This window comes from Nerophis ophidion, linkage group LG01, assembly GCF_033978795.1.
Source record: "Nerophis ophidion isolate RoL-2023_Sa linkage group LG01, RoL_Noph_v1.0, whole genome shotgun sequence".
Classification (NCBI taxonomy): domain Eukaryota; kingdom Metazoa; phylum Chordata; class Actinopteri; order Syngnathiformes; family Syngnathidae; genus Nerophis; species Nerophis ophidion.
In genome coordinates, this window is record NC_084611.1 from 16,513,546 (window position 1) to 16,533,785 (window position 20,240).

A 20,240-nucleotide genomic window follows, 5' to 3' on the forward strand; every position below is an offset into this window, starting at 1 on the left:
GGAGTTGGAATATAATTACAACACTTTATGTACATATTTATATACATATTTACATATTTATATAATATGTAACTACAAGCTCCATTCACAGACAGAGTCCCATTGCTTTTATGAGCGGGCGAGCGAGTCAAAAGCTGAAAAATATATATATATATTTATTTTTTTTTATTTTAATTTTTTTGTGGCGGCCGTAAATGAATGTGTGGGAAACCCTGCAAACCTATGCTTTCTTGAAGTTGGAGTGGAGTGGGAATTGTTTTTGGCACCACCTAGCAGCCACGATAATTCATTCAAGATGAGCGCTAGGTCAAATGATGCGGACATGTTTGTTACTGGATACTTTCCATACGTCCACTATTTTTCTAAATGCTTGAAAAACTAATTAAGAGCAAATTCAATAAATTCCTACATAAACATGGAACACATACAGAGAACCAATGTGGATACAGATCCAACATTTCAAGGGAAGTCTAGGTTTCTCTGCTTGGGCTGCTGCCCCCGCAACCCCACTTCAGATAAGCGGAAGGAATTGGACGGATGAACAAATTAAAGAGATGGTTTGACAAAAACATCTTTGAATCTCAGTGACACTAAAATAATGTTACTCAATAACAGTAAAAGGGGAAGTCAAACATAAATACAAATAGTCGGAGTAGACATTGAAAGGGCAAAAGAAAACATTTTTGAGTGTAATATTAGATAACATCAACGTCTTGTAAACAATACACAGAATAAAGTAGCAAGATTTGGACAAAACAATATACATTCTCAGATGCTTAAAAATATCTGAGTAATTGTGCAGAAATATGGGGAAGTAACTACAAAAGTACACTCCGTTCACTAACCGTGTTACAGAAAAAGATCAGTTGGAATAATATATAATGTTGGATATAGAGAATCTAAAATATTCAATGCGTTGGTGCATTTGCAAACCGCTGAAATAATGCACAAAGCAATTAACATGCTACCCAAAAATGTACAGCAATTCTTAAAAGAGAAAGATGTAACTTAAAACATTTGTATGCACGCACACAACTTTAAACCTTTAGTATATCTGCATGTGGAATTAAATTATGGAAAGTGTTCACAAAGTAATCAGAAGAATCCTGATATTTTAAACGTTATTGAATAATTACATCTTATTCATGTCATTATCTAAATTACAACTTAAAAAACTATTTGCGAACGTTTATGTATTTAAATGGTTACAAATTGAGAACAGCGAGTGAACAAATGTGCATCATGTTCGAAATGAACAATCTTTGTAATCCATAAAAACTTTATTATGACTTATTGCAATGTGACAACACTGTGCAAACATTGCATTATATCAACTCTGTATCCTCTCACACTCAGACAGACACACACACACACACACACACACACACACACACACACACACACACACACACACACACACACACATTCTTGTTCTTCTTACCTTCTTGAGACCTACAAAAAATGCCTACCTCTTTAGGACCACCCTTTCTAGATATATATAGATTTGTATTTACAACATTAATAATATATACATACTATGTAAATATAAACAAGTAAGCTTTTAGTTAATATTTATTTTTTTGGGAATTGATTTTTTAATTATCAATATTTACTTCATTATTACAGTATGTCTCTATACACATATTCCAAAGGGGGTCCATTTTAATTTCTTACACACACTTGTTATTTCATATGTTGACAGGAGAAGAAGCACTTTTAAAACAGACAGTCGATTTGAAATATCTCCTTTTTGGGACCACCCAAATTTTGATAGATTTCACCACCAAGGGTGAAAATGAGACATTCTCTATTAGATGCAATGGTTTTCCGTATTGGGACCATGATTTATGTCCTAACTTGTTCACCAGTCCTCATATGGAAGGTAGAAATACAAGAACACGCACACACTCTTGTACTTCTGACCTTCTTGAGACTGCCGAAAAATGCCTACCTCTTTAGGACCACCCTTTCTAGATATATAAAGATTTGTATTTACAACATTAATAATATATACATACTATGCAAATATAAAACAAGTAACCTTTTAGTAATATTATTATTTTTTTAATTTGTTTATAGTCTTCATTATTTACTTCAAGTTATTACAGTATGCCTCTATATACATTTTTTTTTTTAAATGTAATAGATTTTGGCCAAAGGGGGGCATTTCAATTTCTTACACACACTTGTTATTACATATGTTGGCTAGAGGGGGAGCACTTCGAATTTTTACACACACTTGTTATTTCATATGTTGACCAAAGGGGGGGAGTACTTTTTAAACAGACACGTAGTCACTTTAAAAAAAATCCCTCCTTTTTGGGACCACCCTAATTTTGATAGATATCACCACCAGGTGTCTGAATGAGATCTCTATTTTTTGTTATTTGTAATGTGCTTAAGGCCGATGAAAAAGGAGTCACGGACCACAGATGGCCCCTGTGCTTCACTTTGGGCAACACTGCTGTAGACGCTAACGGTTAATGGCCACTATAGTCTTAGTACCGTAGTGTATTTGTTCATCCTATGGTCACATATGGGACGCGGGTTGTCTTACGTCAGCACCAGAAGTGGAAAAATCACCTGGCGGGTTTTTTTGTGGATGAATAGGAAAGTTCTTCTTTATCTGCCCTCTTGTTTTATCATATATTGCTGCCTTTGCACCTGTCAATGTTCACTTTTGTATGCACATTAAATCAACCAAAAATCCTGACTTTGGAGCAATGTTCACAGACTCTGGTATTTGTCTCTCTATTAAAGGCCTACTGAAACCCACTACTACCCACCACACAGTCTGATAGTTTATATATCAATGATGAAATATTAACATTGCAACACATGCCAATACGGCCTTTTTAGTTTACTAAATTGCAATTTTAAATTTCCCGGGAGTATTTTCTTGAAAACGTCGCGTAATGATGACGTGTACGCTTGACGTCACGGGCTGTTAGGAAGTATGAGCGCTGCGCACACACACACAGCTAAAAGTCATCTGCTTTAACGGCATAATTACACAGTATTTTGGACATCTGTGTTGCTGAATCTTATGCAATTTGTTCCATTAATATTGAAGAAGTCAAAGTAGAAAGATGGAGTTGGGAAGCTTTAGCCTTTAGCCACACAAACACACGGTGATTCATTGTTTAAAATTCACCGAGGTGAAACTTTACTATGGATCACAGCGAACATGGATCCCAACCGAATGTCAACCAGCAGGTTTCGGTGAGAAAATTGTGGTAAAAAGTCACTTCTTACCGGAGATCAGCTGAGCTTGTGCCGCCCATAAAGCTGCGCGTCAACACACCCGTGGACACACCCCTCTGACTATCTGGTAATATTAAACTCACTAAAACTTTATTATGACTTATTGCAACACAATAGAAAGATAAGGGATATCCCAGAATTATCCTAGTAAATGTGTCTAAAAACATCTGAATTTTTTTTTTTGTTCTAGTCCATCGCTATCAATATCCTCAAACACAAATCTTTCATCCTCGCTCAAATTAATCGGGAAATTGTCGTTTTCTCGGTCCGAATAGCTGTTTTTGTTGGAGGCTCCCATTAAAAACAATGTGAAGGTGTGAGGAGCCATCAACATGTGACGTCATCGTCTGCGACTTCAGGTAGAGGCAGGGCTTTTGTGTTAGCAAGCAAAAGTTGTGAACTTTATCGTGGATGTTCTCTACTAAATCCTTTCAGCAAAAATATGGCAATATCGCGAAATGATCAAGTATGACACATAGAATGGACCTGCTATCCACGTTTAAATAAGAAAATCTAATTTCAGTAGGCCTTTGAATGCAAGAGTTTTCCGTATTTGGACCATGATTTATGTCCTTACTTGTTCACCCGTCCTCATAGGGAAGACACTTTTCCATGTTGATGTCTCAAGAAGGGTAGAAATACAAGAACACACACACACACACACACGCACACACACGCACACGCACACGCACACGCACACGCACAAGCTTCCGAAAACGAAGCACATTGTAAAGTCGCACAAGCACCCGATGCTTGGCAAGAGGACAAAAAAGTATGTGAGCGAGAACGGCAGTCCAGACCGAGGAGTCCAGTGACAAGACAGGTATTGCACAATATATGGTCAGAACATAAACAGTACCAGCCTTATTATTATCATCATGACGTCCTGTGGTGCATGTAGAAAGGACAAGTGCTCATTTGCAGCTTTAAAAAAAAAAAGGTGCGAATGCCCACGTCAAAAAAGACGCCTACAAACGTAATACGGACGACTTTTGTAGAGAGTTGCTCTTTTATGGGAAAATGAGCGAAAGTAAGTCAAACGAGAGCCCCTCGTTCACATTTGTGGCGAACACTCTTGAAGACGCGACGCGGAGGTGAAGTGGAGAGCGGTGAGTCTCAACCTGTGGTGGTACGCCAAAGAACCAATTTGACGTTCAGACACAGTGTTACCGTTCAAACTGCGTGTGATGTTACAGTGGCTAAAGTAAATTCCGGACTATGAGCCGCTACTATTCTCCTACGCTTTGACCTCTGCGGCTAATAGACAGATTTTGCTTCATTACAAATACTTTTTAGAAAACCCACGCAAACACGTTGACATGGTGTGTAATTGTTTGTGCTATGGCGCCATCTTTTGGAAGAGGTCGATCACTGCAGGTGCAGTTGGGTGAACGTCTACACAGCGTTTCCTGCTGTTTAAAGCTATGAACCGGATGTACCCTTTCGTCTTCGAGCCATCCGTAGCGTTTCTATGTTGAAGAAGTTCATTTAGCCTACTGATGTGTATTTATAAATGGTTGGCTAGTAAGGTTAAGTTGTGTACCTGACAAGTTTTGACAACCTTGCTTCAGCAGCCTTCACCAGAGGTGTCACGTGATGTTAGCGTGACGTCGTCTGTGACGTGTTCTATGGATTGTTCCATCCCACCTGAAGTAGTGGGATGGTAAGAAAGACTGTCAACTATGGACAAAAGTGCCTACCAACTATCCCACACCTGGGACACAGTCCTGCAGGGCCGCCCCCGGCCGTTTGGTAGACATCCAGACGATATGGGGTGCCTCGCCCTACCCCCGGCGCACACCAGGGGACACCGCCATCCCACCACTTCAGGCGAAATGGAAAAATCTATAGAACACGTCACAGACGACGTCACGCTAACATCACGTGACACCTCTGATGAAGGCTGCGGAAGCAAGGTAGCCGAAACTTGTCAGGTACAAAACGTTACCTTACTAGCCTATAGAAATCAACCATTTATAAATATGTAGCGTTTCTACTCGTACGGATTCCGAATTCATCAATCCAAGCAACGTTTGTAATTTTAACAATAGAACAAAAATTGTTTATACTTACTAAATGTCTGTAGGAGAGTCTCCATAAGTATTTGTACGTGCTATCTTTATGTAAGGATGCAAGCGTCTTTGGTATTACCTAATAAGCTAACACGTTTACGAATGTCTGTGTTAGAATTATTAACTTACACTGGCATTCTTTTTATTTTGTTTCAGTTCACATATGCCTCAGTAAATTCACCAAAACGTCACCGTGGAGTTACTAAGTCTGGTTTAGCTGATTGGAGAGCGAGCTTGTGCAGCTAGTGGGTCCATGACCATGACTACGGTTTTTTTTGATCAGCCGTTTTACTGCCGTGTTACAGACACCATTTGGAAACAATTAAGGTATGTAAATAAACATTTCTGTGTACCGTATTTTTCCGATTATAAGTCGCAGTTTTTTTCATAGTTTGGCCGGGGGTGCGACATATACTCTGGAGCAATTTTTGTGTGAAATTATTACACATTATCGTAAAATATCAAATAATATTATTTATCTCATTCGCTGAAGAGACGAAGAAAATGTCAGCAATCGTCACACACACGTCAACCAATAAGAATTCGGCGGGGAAGAAGCATGGCAGAAGTCCATTGTGGGTCATGGGATCCAAACTGATAAACCGGTATGCTATATGCTACTGCCGTAGCTATTAAAATGTATCGTTTCAATGTTGGCGGTAACTTATAAAAACTGAGAAGAGCTGAACAAAAATGGCACCGAAAAGGAAATCATGTACTGCAGATTACAAGCTGGACGTAGTGAAATATGCAGCAGAAAACGACAAGAGGAAGCGGTGCATACCTTTGGAGTTGGCAGAGTTGCATAGAAGCGACATCAGGAAAGAAGATTTCATCGGATTTTGCAATTAGGAGTGACGGATTGTTTGGTAAACGTATAGCATGTTCTATATGTTATAGTTATTTGAATGACTCTTACCATAATATGTTACGTTAACATACCAGGCACCTTCTCAGTTGGTTATTTATGCGTGACATAACGTACACTTATTCAGCCTGTTGTTCACTATTATTTATTTATTTTAAATTGCCTTTCAAATGTCTATTCTTGCTGTTAGATTTGAACAAATAAATTTCCCCCAAAAATGCGACTTATACTCGAGCGCGACGTGTATGTTTTTTTCCTTCTTCATTATGCATTTTCGGCCGGTGCGACGTAAACTCCGGGGCGACTTATAATTTGAAAAATATGGTAAATAACTCATTTCACAACGTTTATATCTGCCATGTTTTCATGACTAATGCATGAAAACATATTTTTTTCTTCTAAAGTGTAGTGGGTGCGCCTTATAGTCCGGAAAATACCATCAATATACTGGTTAAATGAAACCTTTGCTTTGTTTTAATGGATACTTAGGCCTACTACGCTGCTGTATTTTAACAAATGTGATGATAGCGGTACTTGGAGAGCCAAGTGTGTTCTGGAGTGGTACCTGGTGAAAAAAAGTTTGAGAACCGCTGGTTTAGAGAATGATGGGGAGGGTCGGCGATCCAAAGCCGTCCTCTAGCCACGGCACGGACGAAGGCGAGCAGCGCTGTGGGGGACGCCGGTGTATTCGGCGGAGTCGCAGTAAGTAGAGCACGATGGAGAGGAGGACGATGAAGACGCAGACCAGGAGTAAGTAGTGGTTGTTGGTGAAGGAGAAGCTGTGCCGCCATTGATAGTGCACCCCTTTCAGACTTTCTTGTTGGATGTCCCTGCAATCAAACAAAATAATAACTGCGATGGAAAAGAGTGATAATAAGTTGTTTGTGTGTTGTTGTTTGTTTTAACCAACGTTGCTATTGTTATTGATACTGTAAGTATTAATTTTTGTTTGACCTTTTTGTTACCGTCAATTCCAGATTACAACTCGCTAATTTTCTCCCACACTTTGAACCCTGTGACTAATTTATGGATTTTTCTTCGTTAGCGGCCATAATGTTTTGTATTCAACGACTAATTTTCATATAAGCCCGCAATGACACTTACATGTGTTATTGTTTGTGCTATGGCGTCATCTTCTGGACTACTTTGCTCTACTGCAGGTGAAAATGCCCTTCTGGTTTTTGCTTTAAACCGGAAGTAAAACCGTCCATGGCGTTTCTGCTCAGAATGATTCCTCATTCATCACTCCAAGCAACGTTTATACGTTTTACAATATAACTAAAACCACTTACAAAACCATGCCATGTGTGATGTCTGTAGAAATGTTTACATAGGCTGACCATATTGTGAAATCCCAAAAAGAAGACACATGTATGCGTGCCAAGGCCGGGACAAGGTGAAAATTTGCCGATTATACTTGAACTTGTTTTATAAATAATATATTTATTAAAATAAAACATTTTTTCTCCTCTGTTGACAGCAGTGTTGGCGCTAGGAAGTTTCAAAATGAGGGTCCCATGGACCCCATCAAGTCCTAAAAATGGGGCCCCACAGTACAATTTTGGGGTGCCACTTTTTTGTAAGTGAAGTAAAGTGAATTATATTTATATAGCGCTTTTTCCTCAAGTGACTCAAAGGGCTTTACATACTGAAACCCAATATCTAAGTTACAATTAAACCAGTGTGGGTGCCACTGGGAGCAGGTGGGTAAAGTGTCTTGCCCAAGGACACAACGGCATTGACTAGGATGGCGGAAGCGGGGATCGAACCTGTAACCCTCAAGTTGCTGACTTGGCTGCTCTACCAACCAAGCTATACCAAGCGTTTTGAAAACAAATGATAAACGTATGCATTGTCCTTTTATATCTCACATTCTATATTGTGTTTTGGAAAAAGGTTGTCATAAACGTTACTTAATTCATTAAAATAAATAATATAAAAAGAAGAAAAAAATGTATGCATATGTAAATGTATTCAGTTATAAACATTCATCCACTTTCTTCTTTCCTTCATGGATCTAAACTTTAACGCTGTTGGTAGTTTTTTCTATGTTTTTATTTCATAAGTTGTAGGTGTATTTATTTTAGGTAAAAAGAGTAAAAAGTGTTTTGCTTCGGTCATGAAATGATGATCATGGTGTGCCAGGGCATACATACATTTTATATTTAACGCTTAAATCTCTGGAGTCTACATCAACTTCAGATCTATTCTTCATTTCAAAATGTTTTGTTTTTTTTAAGTTGTTTTTTGGTTTGTTTGTTTTCCGCCCTTTTTTTGTCAAACAAAACTGTTTTTTTAATGGCAAACACACAAAATATGCAAAATCTTCCACCAAAAATATTTTTCAAAGTGGAATATTTGATGTGATGTAATCGGGGTTGAGGTGGGGGGGAGGTAGGGGTTAGCGGGGGTGTATATTGTGGCATTACGGAAAAGTCAGTGTTGCAAGGGATTCTGGGTATTTGCTCTGTTGTGTTTATGTTGTGTTACGGTGCGGATGTTTGTCCAAAATCTGTTTGTCATTCTTTTTTGGTGTGGGTTCACAGTGTGGTGTATATTTGTAACAGTGTTGAAGTTGTTTATACAGTGTGACCTGTATGGTTGTTAAACAAATATGCCTTATTTAACAATCGCTCCACCACCTCGCTCTCTCTGTCTCTGTCCCTCCCTCCCGAATGTTGCTGCGTGCACACACCTTCAAAATGTGATTTGTTTTTAAACCCTCTTAACCTTGTACGTACATTTAAAATACACGCCTTCTTGACACAAAACACTGGACATTTGAGGCATTAAAGAAACCCCGCCCGGACACCCCGGACAGTCCTGCGAAAGAGGACATGTCCGGGGAAAAGAGGACGTATGGTCAGTCTAGTTTAAATGCATATTTGTACGTGCTATCGTAATGTAATAAAGCTAGCGTTGCTAGCATTAGCTAATATGCTAACACATTTACCAGTGTCTGTTAGTATTATTAACTTACAATCATGGTTCCCTCTAAGGCAGGGGCAGGGAACCTAGGGCTCTACAGCCGGATGTGGCTCTTTTGATGACTGCATCTGGTTCTCAAATACATCTGAGCTGACATTGCTTAACACGATTAGTAATGAATAATTCCGCCAGTAATCGATGTTAAAAATAACGTTTAACATATAAAACATTCCTATGCATTTTAATCCATCCATCCATCCGTTTTCAACCGCACCTGTTCAATAAATCACATCAATGGTAAGAAGTCCATCCATCTATTCTCTACCGCTTGTCCCTTTTGGGATCGCGGGGGTTGCTGGAGCCTATCTCAGCTGCATTTGGGCAGAAGGCGGTGTCTACCCTGGACAAGTCGCCACCTCATCACAGAGCCAACACAGATAGACAGACGACATTCACACTCACCTTCACACACTAGGGCCAATTTAGTGTTGCCAAAGAAGTATTTTATTTATTATTGGTTAGCTTCAGAATAAAAATGATATAAAATATAAGACTTATACTCAAAATATGTAGGTCTTACTTAAAAAATGGATGCATTTAGTTGTATTCAGTGTTAAAACATATAATACGGCTCTCACGGTAATACACTTTAAAAAATTGGGCTTTCATGGCTCTCAGTCAAAAAGGTTCCCGACCCCTGCTCTAAGGGGTGCGCCTGCGCAATTGCGCACTGCTGACACGACCTCTGCGCACAGTAAATCTATTCTGTGCGCACAGTAAAATCCAATCTGAACTGTAAACAAAATAAACATAAGCATTTGTTCTGCAGGAGTTTTGCAATGTGACTGGTGACAACTAAGCGGCCACAACCGATGAAACAATAATGGTCAACACTGTCTTTCGAGATTCTTTAAAGAGGACATCAGTTCAATCCATCACTTTTACTAAGCAAAAATGATTTATTTTCGGCTGTTACCACAACAAAAATAATAGTGAAAAATGTAAATCTAGCAAAACTGGTTATTTTGTGCCGTATAATCTGGGCCAAGACCAACTCTTTGTCGTCCGTCATATCAGCCACTGATGCATTCAGGGCCACACAAAAAGTTGGACAACTCCAACACTACACATTTAGTGTAAATGCCAGGTCGTTACACTATGACTCCTCAATAAGATGTGTGCTTATTCTACTGTCATGTATTAACAATGTACATTTATGGATTTTAATCATGAAATGCTGTTACTAGATTACAGAAATGCTCATAAAAATATATATTTTACAGACAGAAAGTCACAGGAATGAATACACTCTATCCCATGCTTACATTTCATTGTGCAACATGTGAATATTTAAAGGGGAATCAAATGAGATCTCTGAAACGGGTACACATTCTTTTCAAAGTAGGACTCCTACCCAGACAGGCTGGTACATACCGGGTATCTGCAAGTTTCAGCAAGTCAAATTTAAAACTTTTTAAGACCTTTTCAATGCCACCTTGAATGAAATTTAACACCGAAAAAAACAATAACAAATCTATAAATATAAGCGGTGGTTTGGGATCCCACTGTACTACAACCTCAATGAGAGTCAAGTTTACTTTCTGTATGTTTATTAATAAACAAACTGATAAGCACCACACTGCCAAACAGCATACCAAAAATCTTGAGAGAGCCAAAAACTTTGACATCCAAAACAAACAAACCAACACTAACGCCAGTAAAAACATAATAACCGAGGTGAGGGTAAAAATAAATTACATTTGGTCAATAATAGTGCAATAATAGTGCAAAACAGCATTATAACATCAACAACAAAACACTGAACACTCACTCAAATGAGCCTCAGTTGAGCTTCATTCACGAGTTCTGCTTCTATTTTTTTTCAGCTCACTCATTTTTTCTTTGTATCTCTTGAAGAGATACAAAGAAAAAATGAGTGAGCTGAAATCACTCACTTTTACTCAAAGACGTGCCCCGAAAAAAAAACAAAAAAAAACTGGCCCAACAATTTAAGACCGTTGAGTACTGAATTTAAGGCCATTTTAGGAATTTCTAATACATTTAATACTTTTTAAGGCCTTAATTTTAGATACACGAATTTAAGACTTTTTAAGGATCCGTGTATACCCTGACATAGCTCATTAAAAACTATATGTTTTTGCTATTTTCAATGGAAGTCACTTGAATTAAAAAAATAATCTCATGAAAATGACTGCTGTCATTTGATTATCATAATCAAATATTTAACTTGTTATTAAGTCAGGTTTGGGACAGGTGTGATGCTGGTGTGGCCACAGTGTGCGTGTCTGTTCACACTGTGCTCTGGAAGTTTTTGCGTTTGCTCAGACACATGGAAAATCAGAGGTAACATTGCTTATAATGGCATTCTTTTGTGTTGTTTCAGTTTTATAAATTCACCAAGACGTCACTGTTGAGTTATTGAGACTGTTTAGCTGATTGGAGAGCTAACTCCCGCAGCTATTAGGTCCATGGCGATGACTTCTGTTTTGTTTGATCAGCCGTTTTACTACCGTGTTACGGACACTGTTTGGAAACAATTAAGGTATGTAAATAAACATTATCAATATTACATATCTACGGCTTATGCTCTGGTGCGGCTAGCATATGTAAAATATTTATTTATGCCAAAAATTGGTGGGTGTGGCTTAAATGCCGGTGCGCTCTATAGCCTGGAATTTACGGTATTTTTAGTGTTGTGAATGTCGGCTCAATTGCTCCAAGTGTTGCAGGACTGCGATTGTTCCATACAGTGTTATTTCATTACACTCATTTGTGTGTGTTTTTGTAAATTTAAATAACAAAAAAAAAAATACAATAAACAAACACACAAAAAAAGATGCATTACCTCAAAGGCAGAAAACGTGTTCTGAAGAGAATAGCTCCGAGAGTCCACTGGACCTCCTTATCGTAGACCGATGACGCAGTTTTCAGGTTTTTGTAGTCGGTAGGGAAGGAGAAACCTGAGTGTAACACTTCATACATCCATGCAGATTTGAAACACTGGTTCCTGCAGACATCAACAAACAGGAAAGGGAACACAGTCAAACCAAAAACAAAAAGATAATATGGACTAATTTCTGCAGGCACATTTTTAACATAAACAAATCTTAAAGTATCTTTTTCGCGGCATTCTTGCTCGATCGTCCGTGTTGATGGGCTCATATTGCCCATCCCATTTGAAGATGAAACATTCCCACATATTCTTCTAATTTTTGTTACTTTGTGAAACTCGACAGGCTCTCTCCGTCTGTGCATACGGTGTGTGTAAAAAGTCAAAGTAATTTAAATGTGAGCCAATCCTAGTTTTTTGGTTTTGTTTAAGTTATTGTGCATTATCAACTTTTATTTTGTTAGGAAATATATATCTTTTGAAGCATTCCATATCACAAATGTAATCCACTATCTGATTTTAACAATACTTGCAAATTCTTACCTACTCAGTGGCTTAGTGATAAGAGTGTCCGCCCTGAGATCGGTAGGTTGTGAGTACAAACCCCGGCCGAGTCATACCAAAGACTATAAAAATGGGACCCATTGCCTCCCTGCTTGGCACTCAGCATCAAGGGTTGGAATTGGGGGTTAAATCACCATAAATGATTCCCGGGCGCGGCACCGCTGCTGCTAGCTGCTACCCTCACCTCCCAGGGGGTGAACAAGGGGATGGGTCAAATGCAGAGGACAAATTTCGCCATACCTAGTGTGTGTGTGACAATCATTGGTACTTTAACTTAATTTAATAATATCAGCTTTGTAAAAATGTGTTATTGTTAGAGATGTGGATTGTTGATATTTGAATTGATACAGTATTACTTCCGGGTACCTGGGAATCGATACCAGTACTAGTTTTCAGTCCTTGTGTGTGTTAATAAAATGTTTTTAATAAAATCTTATTTTTTATTTCAATTTTTAAACTGCTCTACAGTTGTATCATCAAATTTCTTAGTTTGATTTGCGAGTAGGAAATTATGTTACAATTACAGTTGCAAGTTCAAGACGTTAGATAGCGGGTTTTGTTGCGCCCTAAAAAGTGTTAGTACTGTAAGTATTGTGAGTATGAAATGCTGTAACAATTACAGCTGCAAATTCAAGATGTTAGACAGCGTTTTTTGTTGCGCCCTAAAAAGTGTTAGTACTGTAAGTATTGTTCTTATTACACAGCAGCTGTTTGATCGTAACGTGCATCTTGTTTGTAGTTTTCATTAAGTAATTTGGAAGTGTTCAAAATCACCATGTAAAATCACTAATGCTAATCAGTAGCATGTCAATAGCAAAAGCAAAAGCAGTGCATATTAGCATCAAGTGAGCCCTATTTTACTCACGTTGGAATGTCTTTCGAGTCAATTTCTTTGCTGGCATTGAAAATAGCAACATTGCCTAGAACAGGGGTCGGCAATCCAAAAAAGAAAGATGGAGCCATATTTGACCAAAAATGCAAAAAAAACCAAAAAAAAACAAACAAAAAAAAATCTGTTTGGAGCCGCTAAAAATGTAAACCCATATATAAGTGTTGAAATGAAGGCAACACATGATGTAAGTGTCAATATTAGCCTGCTATCAAAACGACTATGTGTCACAGGTTGATGCAAATCTTCGTTGACAGAAATGTCGATTCGTAATATTTATTCTACATATTTTTATAACATTGGAGAACATTACTAAAACGGAGGCTTTTCAGAGGGTGTGATAACTCCTAGAAATGACTGGCTTAAAATGGCCAAAGATAAAGATGTGTGTGTTCAAGTTGAAGGAAACAGAAACTACAAATAAAAGGACCTAAAATATACCTAAAATATGAAGCACAATGATCCATTACGTGCATGCAGCTAGCATAATTAGCATGTTAGCATCGATTAGCTTAAAGTCATGCAGTGACCAAATATGTCTGATTTGCATTCCATACAAGTCAATAACATCTACAAAGCTCACCTTTGTGGATTCAAGCACAGCATAAAACATTTGATGGCCAAATAGAGACAAAGAAGGAGTGCCATAAAACACTTCTTTCTGGGCAGCTTCAAGGAAAGTTGTACATGTATAAAAACTACGGCGCATTCAAAGACTTCCGAAATCAGGACAAAATTGTGCGAGCCAAATACTCTCATTGTAAACAAACTACGGCGCGTTCAAGGACTTCGGAAATCAGGACAAATACTCTCATCAGTGAAGTATTTTTAATTTAAACAATGGGATTTCTAACAATTAATAAGGTTTGTGTCATGTTTGTCCTCTATCAGAAACTATATTACAACAAAAAAAATATATTTTTTCCTCATCTTTTCCATTTTCATACATTATTTGAAAAAGCTTAATGGAGCCACTAGGGCGGCGCTAAAGAGCGCTGCCGGCCCCCGGCCTAGAGGCCGTTTGGCTGGGCCCGCTCTCACTGCTGCTGAAGTGATGGCCAAGTGATTAAGTACGAAGAGCGTGACGTCACGTGCAACCTAGGCACTGACCCGTGGCTCTGTTTGATTTGATGTGAAACGGTGCCCGGGACAAAAAAGTACCAGATTAGGTACCCATCCCGATTTATTGTGTTTACTTTAGTTACACGCTCTCAGAGCTTTTCAGTTCTATGATCGATTGTTGAAGTATCGGAATGGGATTCGAAAATCGAATCAGACGTCAAATACGTTAATTGGGACATGTCGAGTAAGCAATTTGTTGAGGCCATCTTTGGTGCTGATTTGGCACTTGGGGAGATGTTCAAGGTACTTACTTGAGTCTGTGGAGGTCAGCATGGGAGGCGTACAAGCCGGAATCGAAGCGCTCCCTCAGAGTCTTCCACGGAGTGGCGCAGTAAGTCTGAAAATGTGAAGCGAGAGTGTCAGGGAGTCCTCCGTAGAAAGTCGTCCCTCTGCTCTACTACATGAAGTCAAACATCAAACTTAGGCAATGGTCGTCTCTATGGTCATTTCTGTAAACATGATAATGCAAACTGCTGTCATGGGAACCGACTGACAAAATACATTAGGTACAGTGAAACCCCTCCGTTTGAAAACGTTTCGATCACGTCGAATATGCCTCTGCGTACAAACTTTGTGCTTGCTCATATTGGACAGATTGAGGAATCCGGCTTCGTACCACAGCAAGTTTCCAATGGTGATGGAAAAATATGGAGGAGAAGACTACCTCTCGTTCATCGGCGCTTCATCCAAAGTACACATACACACACAGCCCCTCCCTCTCCATCCACTTTGGCAATGTCAAATTACTAGGGGTGTAACGGTACGTGTATTTGTATTGAACCGTTTCGGTACGGGGGTTTCGGTTCGGTACGAGGGTGTATCGAACGAGTTTGTAAACTAGTCTTAACAAGCTGCTCTGCTTTCTGCCTCTGTCTGAGAGTGAGCACCCAGCATTGTCCCACCCACACCACCATCTGATTGGTAACATACAAAGCCAATCAGCAGTGCGTATTCAGAGCGATGTAACAGCCAATCAGCAGTGCGTATTCAGAAAGCCACGAGTCTATGCTCCGGCGTCGAGATGAGCAGATATGTGTCCAGCAGGTGAGCAGCTGACATTGTACACTCTCCAAATGATAAAAAAACACTTCCCAGTCACAACCATTACAAACATCACTATGAGCCCGTTGACCTTCTAGAAACTTAAACTGCAGCTCAGCTCGGTCATAGTTGAGGTGAAGGCTAATTCGCTTTTAGCGTTACGTTAGCTCATTTTGCTGTGTGTGTGTGCGTGTGCGTGTGTGTGTGTATAATAAAAGTCAACTACAGACTTCTCAGATGCTGTAATAAATTAAGCATGATGAGTTGACTTGAAACTGTTTAATGTTGCACTTTTTATATGTAGAAGAAAAGTTTTGTCATTTTATTTAATCAAAGCCACAACTTGAGGCGGTTTAATGTTCATTAACGTGAGCAGAATTATTATAGTGTTCCCAATGTTAAAAGGATAAAGCCATTGTTTACAAATTTGTTAAATAAATAACCATAAAATTTATATTTTGTTGTTTTCTTACTGTACCGAAAATGAACCGAACCGTGACCTCTAAACCGAGGTACGTATCGAACCAAAATTTTTGTGTACCGTTACACCCCTACAAATTACGGATGGTGGATTTTACTTTCTAAAATTTTTGTAGCAATATGGTTGCTAAATTTAATCATTTCTGATGAAGTGAAGTGAATTATATTTATATAGCGCTTTTTCTCTAGTGACTCAAAACGCTTTACATAGTGAAACCCAATATCTAAGTTACATTCAAACCAGTGTGGGTGGCACTGGGAGCAGGTGGGTAAAGTGTCTTGCCCAAGGACACAACGGCAGTGACTACGATGGCGGAAGCGGGAATCGAACCCGCAACACTCATGTTGCTGGCACCGCCACTCTACCAACCGAGCTAAACTGCCCGATAGTTTGTGAGGGCACAACAGCAGCTTGTTGTTAAGAGAAAGTTGATCCATCACCTCCTTGTTATGTTGGTTCGATGTATTGTGTCAAAGTGTACACACCTCAGCTCAAAATATGGACTCTAGGAACCCGTTACTCATATTTACATTGTTTCTCATCAAGAAATGTACTTCATTATACAAATTTATCAATTTACGAACCAATCAAGTTTGTAAATCGAGGTTCCACTGTACGTTTTCAGAGGGGCATAAAAAATAGGCAGTATAATCTGGTGTTCCAGGCATCCCTGCTTGGTGTTGGTTACCTTGGCAGCTTGAGCATACTTGGAAGCATTATAGTCTCCGCCCATGCGTAGCACGTCTTCGGTGCAGTAGTAGAACTCAGAGAAACCGAAGAACTGGCTGTTGCCGAAGTCCACGGTTGGCTGGTAGACGCCGTTCAGGGAGGTTTGGTTCTCGTTTGTGCGGTTGAGGAGAGGCTGTAGAACCTGTCTGCATTGGTCAAAGTCCCCAGTGCCTCGCAGGTGGAGCGTCCGTGAAGACCAACTGATCTCGTCATCCAGGTCCACGGGGAGACACGGGTCCAGGAGGGGGGACTCTGCCGTCTCCCCGACGTGCTGACCTAACACCCTGGCAAAAGAAGGCCGCGTTATGGAAAGACAGAATCCCAATCCGACGACGGGCACTGGCTGCGGCGCTCACTTATTTCGGAGTCCGGTGTTTCCCATAAGGCTCTCCGTGTATCTTCTGTGCGCCGCGTTTCCTCCAAAATCCAGGAAGGTGGAGACATACACACGGTACACGTGGTCGGTGCGATGGGCGTCACACCCCAAATTAAACTCTGCCAGTAAGTTTTTGGCTGCTTCCTCCTGTGAGACATAACACAATTAAATGACATTTCGAACTAAGTCTGCATACTGCAACAGAAGATAGCACATCCTGACATCTAATCTGCACCAGGGGGCTTCAAAGTCCAGCTCGTAGTGGCAGTTTTATATTGGCCCTCGAAATGTTCAAAAAATTAATCTAATAGGAATATTTAATATAACTACGGAATTTTCTGGACCACAGAAAAGGCGCACTGCCGATGAATGGTCTATTTTTTTAAAATCTTTTTTCATTTATTAGGCGCAACGGATTATAGGGCGCACTAAAGGAGTCATATTATTATATATTTTTTTCTAAATATAAAATACTTCCTTGTGGTCTGTATAACATTTGATGGCTGTTCTTTCGTCAAAATGTTGCATAGATTATGTTTTACAGATCATCTTTAAGCTGCTTTCTGACAGTCGCTTCCAGATGCGCCGTTTTGTGGGCGGTCTTATGTACGTGGCTCACCTTCGACAGGGGGTTCTCCCCGCCATCTTTGTTGTAGCGGTGTTGAATGATGGAGCTAACTGTTTTAATGACATTCAGACGTTACTTCAATCAATAACTGAGCAACATCTCCTCAACCGGAAACAACCACACCCGCCGGGTACGTGTCCAGTGAAAAAACTGTTCGATCCGGAACTCTAGTAACTAAAGTTACTTGGGTGATTGATGTAAACTCACTACACCGGTATGTTTTAGCGCTTTCATGGCAAGTTTACTGACAGAATAAGTAAGAACTTTACACTACTTTATATAAGAAATGGCACTAAAATATTTACTACTTAAACATTTTTGACATTAAAACGTCATGTTTGTTGTGTCCTTGAGCAAGACACTTTACCCTTGCTCCTGATGAGTGGTGATTAGGGCCTTGCATGGCAGCTCCCACCATCAGTGTGTGAATGTGTGTGTGAATGGGTAAATGTGGAAATAGTATCAAAGCGCTTTGAGTAGTTTGAAGGTAGAAAAGTGCTATACAAGTATAACCGATTTACGACACCGGAAATGTGTCCCGTGAACTCTAATAACTAAAGTTCCCTGGGTGAATAATGTTTTAACGCTTCCATGGCGAGTTTACTGACAGATATAAGAACATAACACTACTTTATTAGAAATGGCAACAGCGGAGGATGAATGTCCCATAACTACGGTGTTGCCACCGACTACAAAGGCAGACTCACGCAATTTTCAGGACTTATGCAGATCCCACATACAGATCAGCAAATACCAGAAGGTAAGAAAAGTTGCTGTTGCAAAATATTGCGCAACAAAACACAAGATAATGTCTTACTTTATACACATACATAGTAATACTTGTATGTTTAATGCGCCGACAATCCATCAAGCGGTGCAGCCTCATAGCCTACCAAAATTGTACTAAAACATTTTCATGGATTTTTTAGCGCCGTGTGTAATTTTCTATGTTTTCAATGGAACATTTAAGATTTTGGTTTTGTTTACTTAAAACCCGTCATAGTGCAGCCTACACGTATCTCTTATGTTTAACTGCCATCTACTGTGGATGGCATGTACCAAATGTAGCTTCGATATGGGTAAGCTCAACCAAACTTATTCCTTACATTAGGCACACTGTCGAGTTTTGAGAAAAAAAAAGGATTTTAATTGTGCCTTACAAGCTCGTAAAACATAGTATTTGCATTGTCACCTATAACCCAAATAGCTTAGCATATAATGATGCTAGGCATGGAACAGTAGTACTGCGGTTTCAAAATCCTCACAATAATGCGAAAACTTTGGTTAGTGTATTTTTTTTTCTGGCACTTTCGTATTTCGCAAAGAATAAACAACATCTCCCAAAATGCGGGACCGGCAGGGTGGAGCGGTAGAACGCGGTAGAGAGAAGAAAAAGAGAAAGTATGTTTGTGATAGATAAGAAGAATTGTTGTTTGCACACTGCGGGAAATATGAAGAGCTACTTGATAAACCATCACCCGGAAAATATATTTCAAGCCACCAAAGAGAAACATCTTTTTTTTTCTTTTTTTTTTAGGTATTTACATTATTAAAAGTTACATTTTCAGTTAACTAATCAGAATTTTCCAAAATGATACAAAGAAAAAACAACATTATTGTTTCACACTTGTCACACTGCATGTTTACAAGGTCACTTTAAAAATCACTTTGTGTTTAATATTTGCTGAAAACAGTGGAGGTTTATGGACCATTCTTTGCACCTAAAAATACATGTTAGAATACTAAAAAATGTGATTAAAACATGTGAGCATTGTGTTTGTCTTCAATGTGTTTATTTAAACGAGGTAGTGTCCAAACATTTCCACTGAGGGACGCACACTAAAAAAGCAAAGCATGGGGGAACCATTTTGAAATGTTTCATTTTTAAAACCAATACTGTTTATACATTTTTGTAACCGTAAAATTTAAAGTCATATATTTTTTGGGGACATTTAAATTTCTAGATCAACTTTAGATCTGTCGATATAAAGTTAAGTCATTTTTAAGGTTTTATGCCCATTTTGTTAATGAAATTCCTGTTTTTTATCCTAAAAACTTTGTAAAGTTGAAATTTCTTATGCAAAGTACAAACCCTGTTTCCTTATGAGTTGGGAAATTGTGTTAGATGTGAATATAAACGGAATACAATGATTTGCAAATCATTCTCAACACATTATCAGTTGAATATGCTACAAAGACAACATATTTGATGCTCAAACTGATAAACATTTTTTTTGTGTGCAAATAATCATTAACTTTAAAATTTGATCAACACGTGACAAAGAAGTTGGGAAAGCTGGCAATTAATACTAATAAAGTTGAGGAACACTTATTTGAAAACATCCCACAGGTGTGCAGGCTAATTGG

General features: G+C 39.0%; 1 protein-coding gene across 3 annotated transcripts in view; it reads right to left on the reverse strand.

The window, feature by feature from the left end:
- Positions 1 to 676: 676 nt before the first annotated feature.
- Positions 677 to 20,240, reverse strand: part of entpd4 (ectonucleoside triphosphate diphosphohydrolase 4) — a 42,250-nt gene continuing 22,686 nt past the window's right edge. For 2 of the 3 annotated variants that reach the window (XM_061897367.1, XM_061897359.1), the window contains exons 9-13: positions 17,226 to 17,392; positions 16,829 to 17,153; positions 14,870 to 14,955; positions 11,999 to 12,160; positions 677 to 7,034 (exon numbers count right to left, since the gene is read on the reverse strand). In XM_061897367.1, the coding sequence (XP_061753351.1) occupies positions 6,800 to 7,034; positions 11,999 to 12,160; positions 14,870 to 14,955; positions 16,829 to 17,153; positions 17,226 to 17,392 (975 nt within the window). In that variant the 3' untranslated portion in view covers positions 677 to 6,799. The remainder of the gene's footprint in view (positions 7,035 to 11,998; positions 12,161 to 14,869; positions 14,956 to 16,828; positions 17,154 to 17,225; positions 17,393 to 20,240) is intronic. The other variant, XM_061897373.1, reaches the window with a different exon arrangement.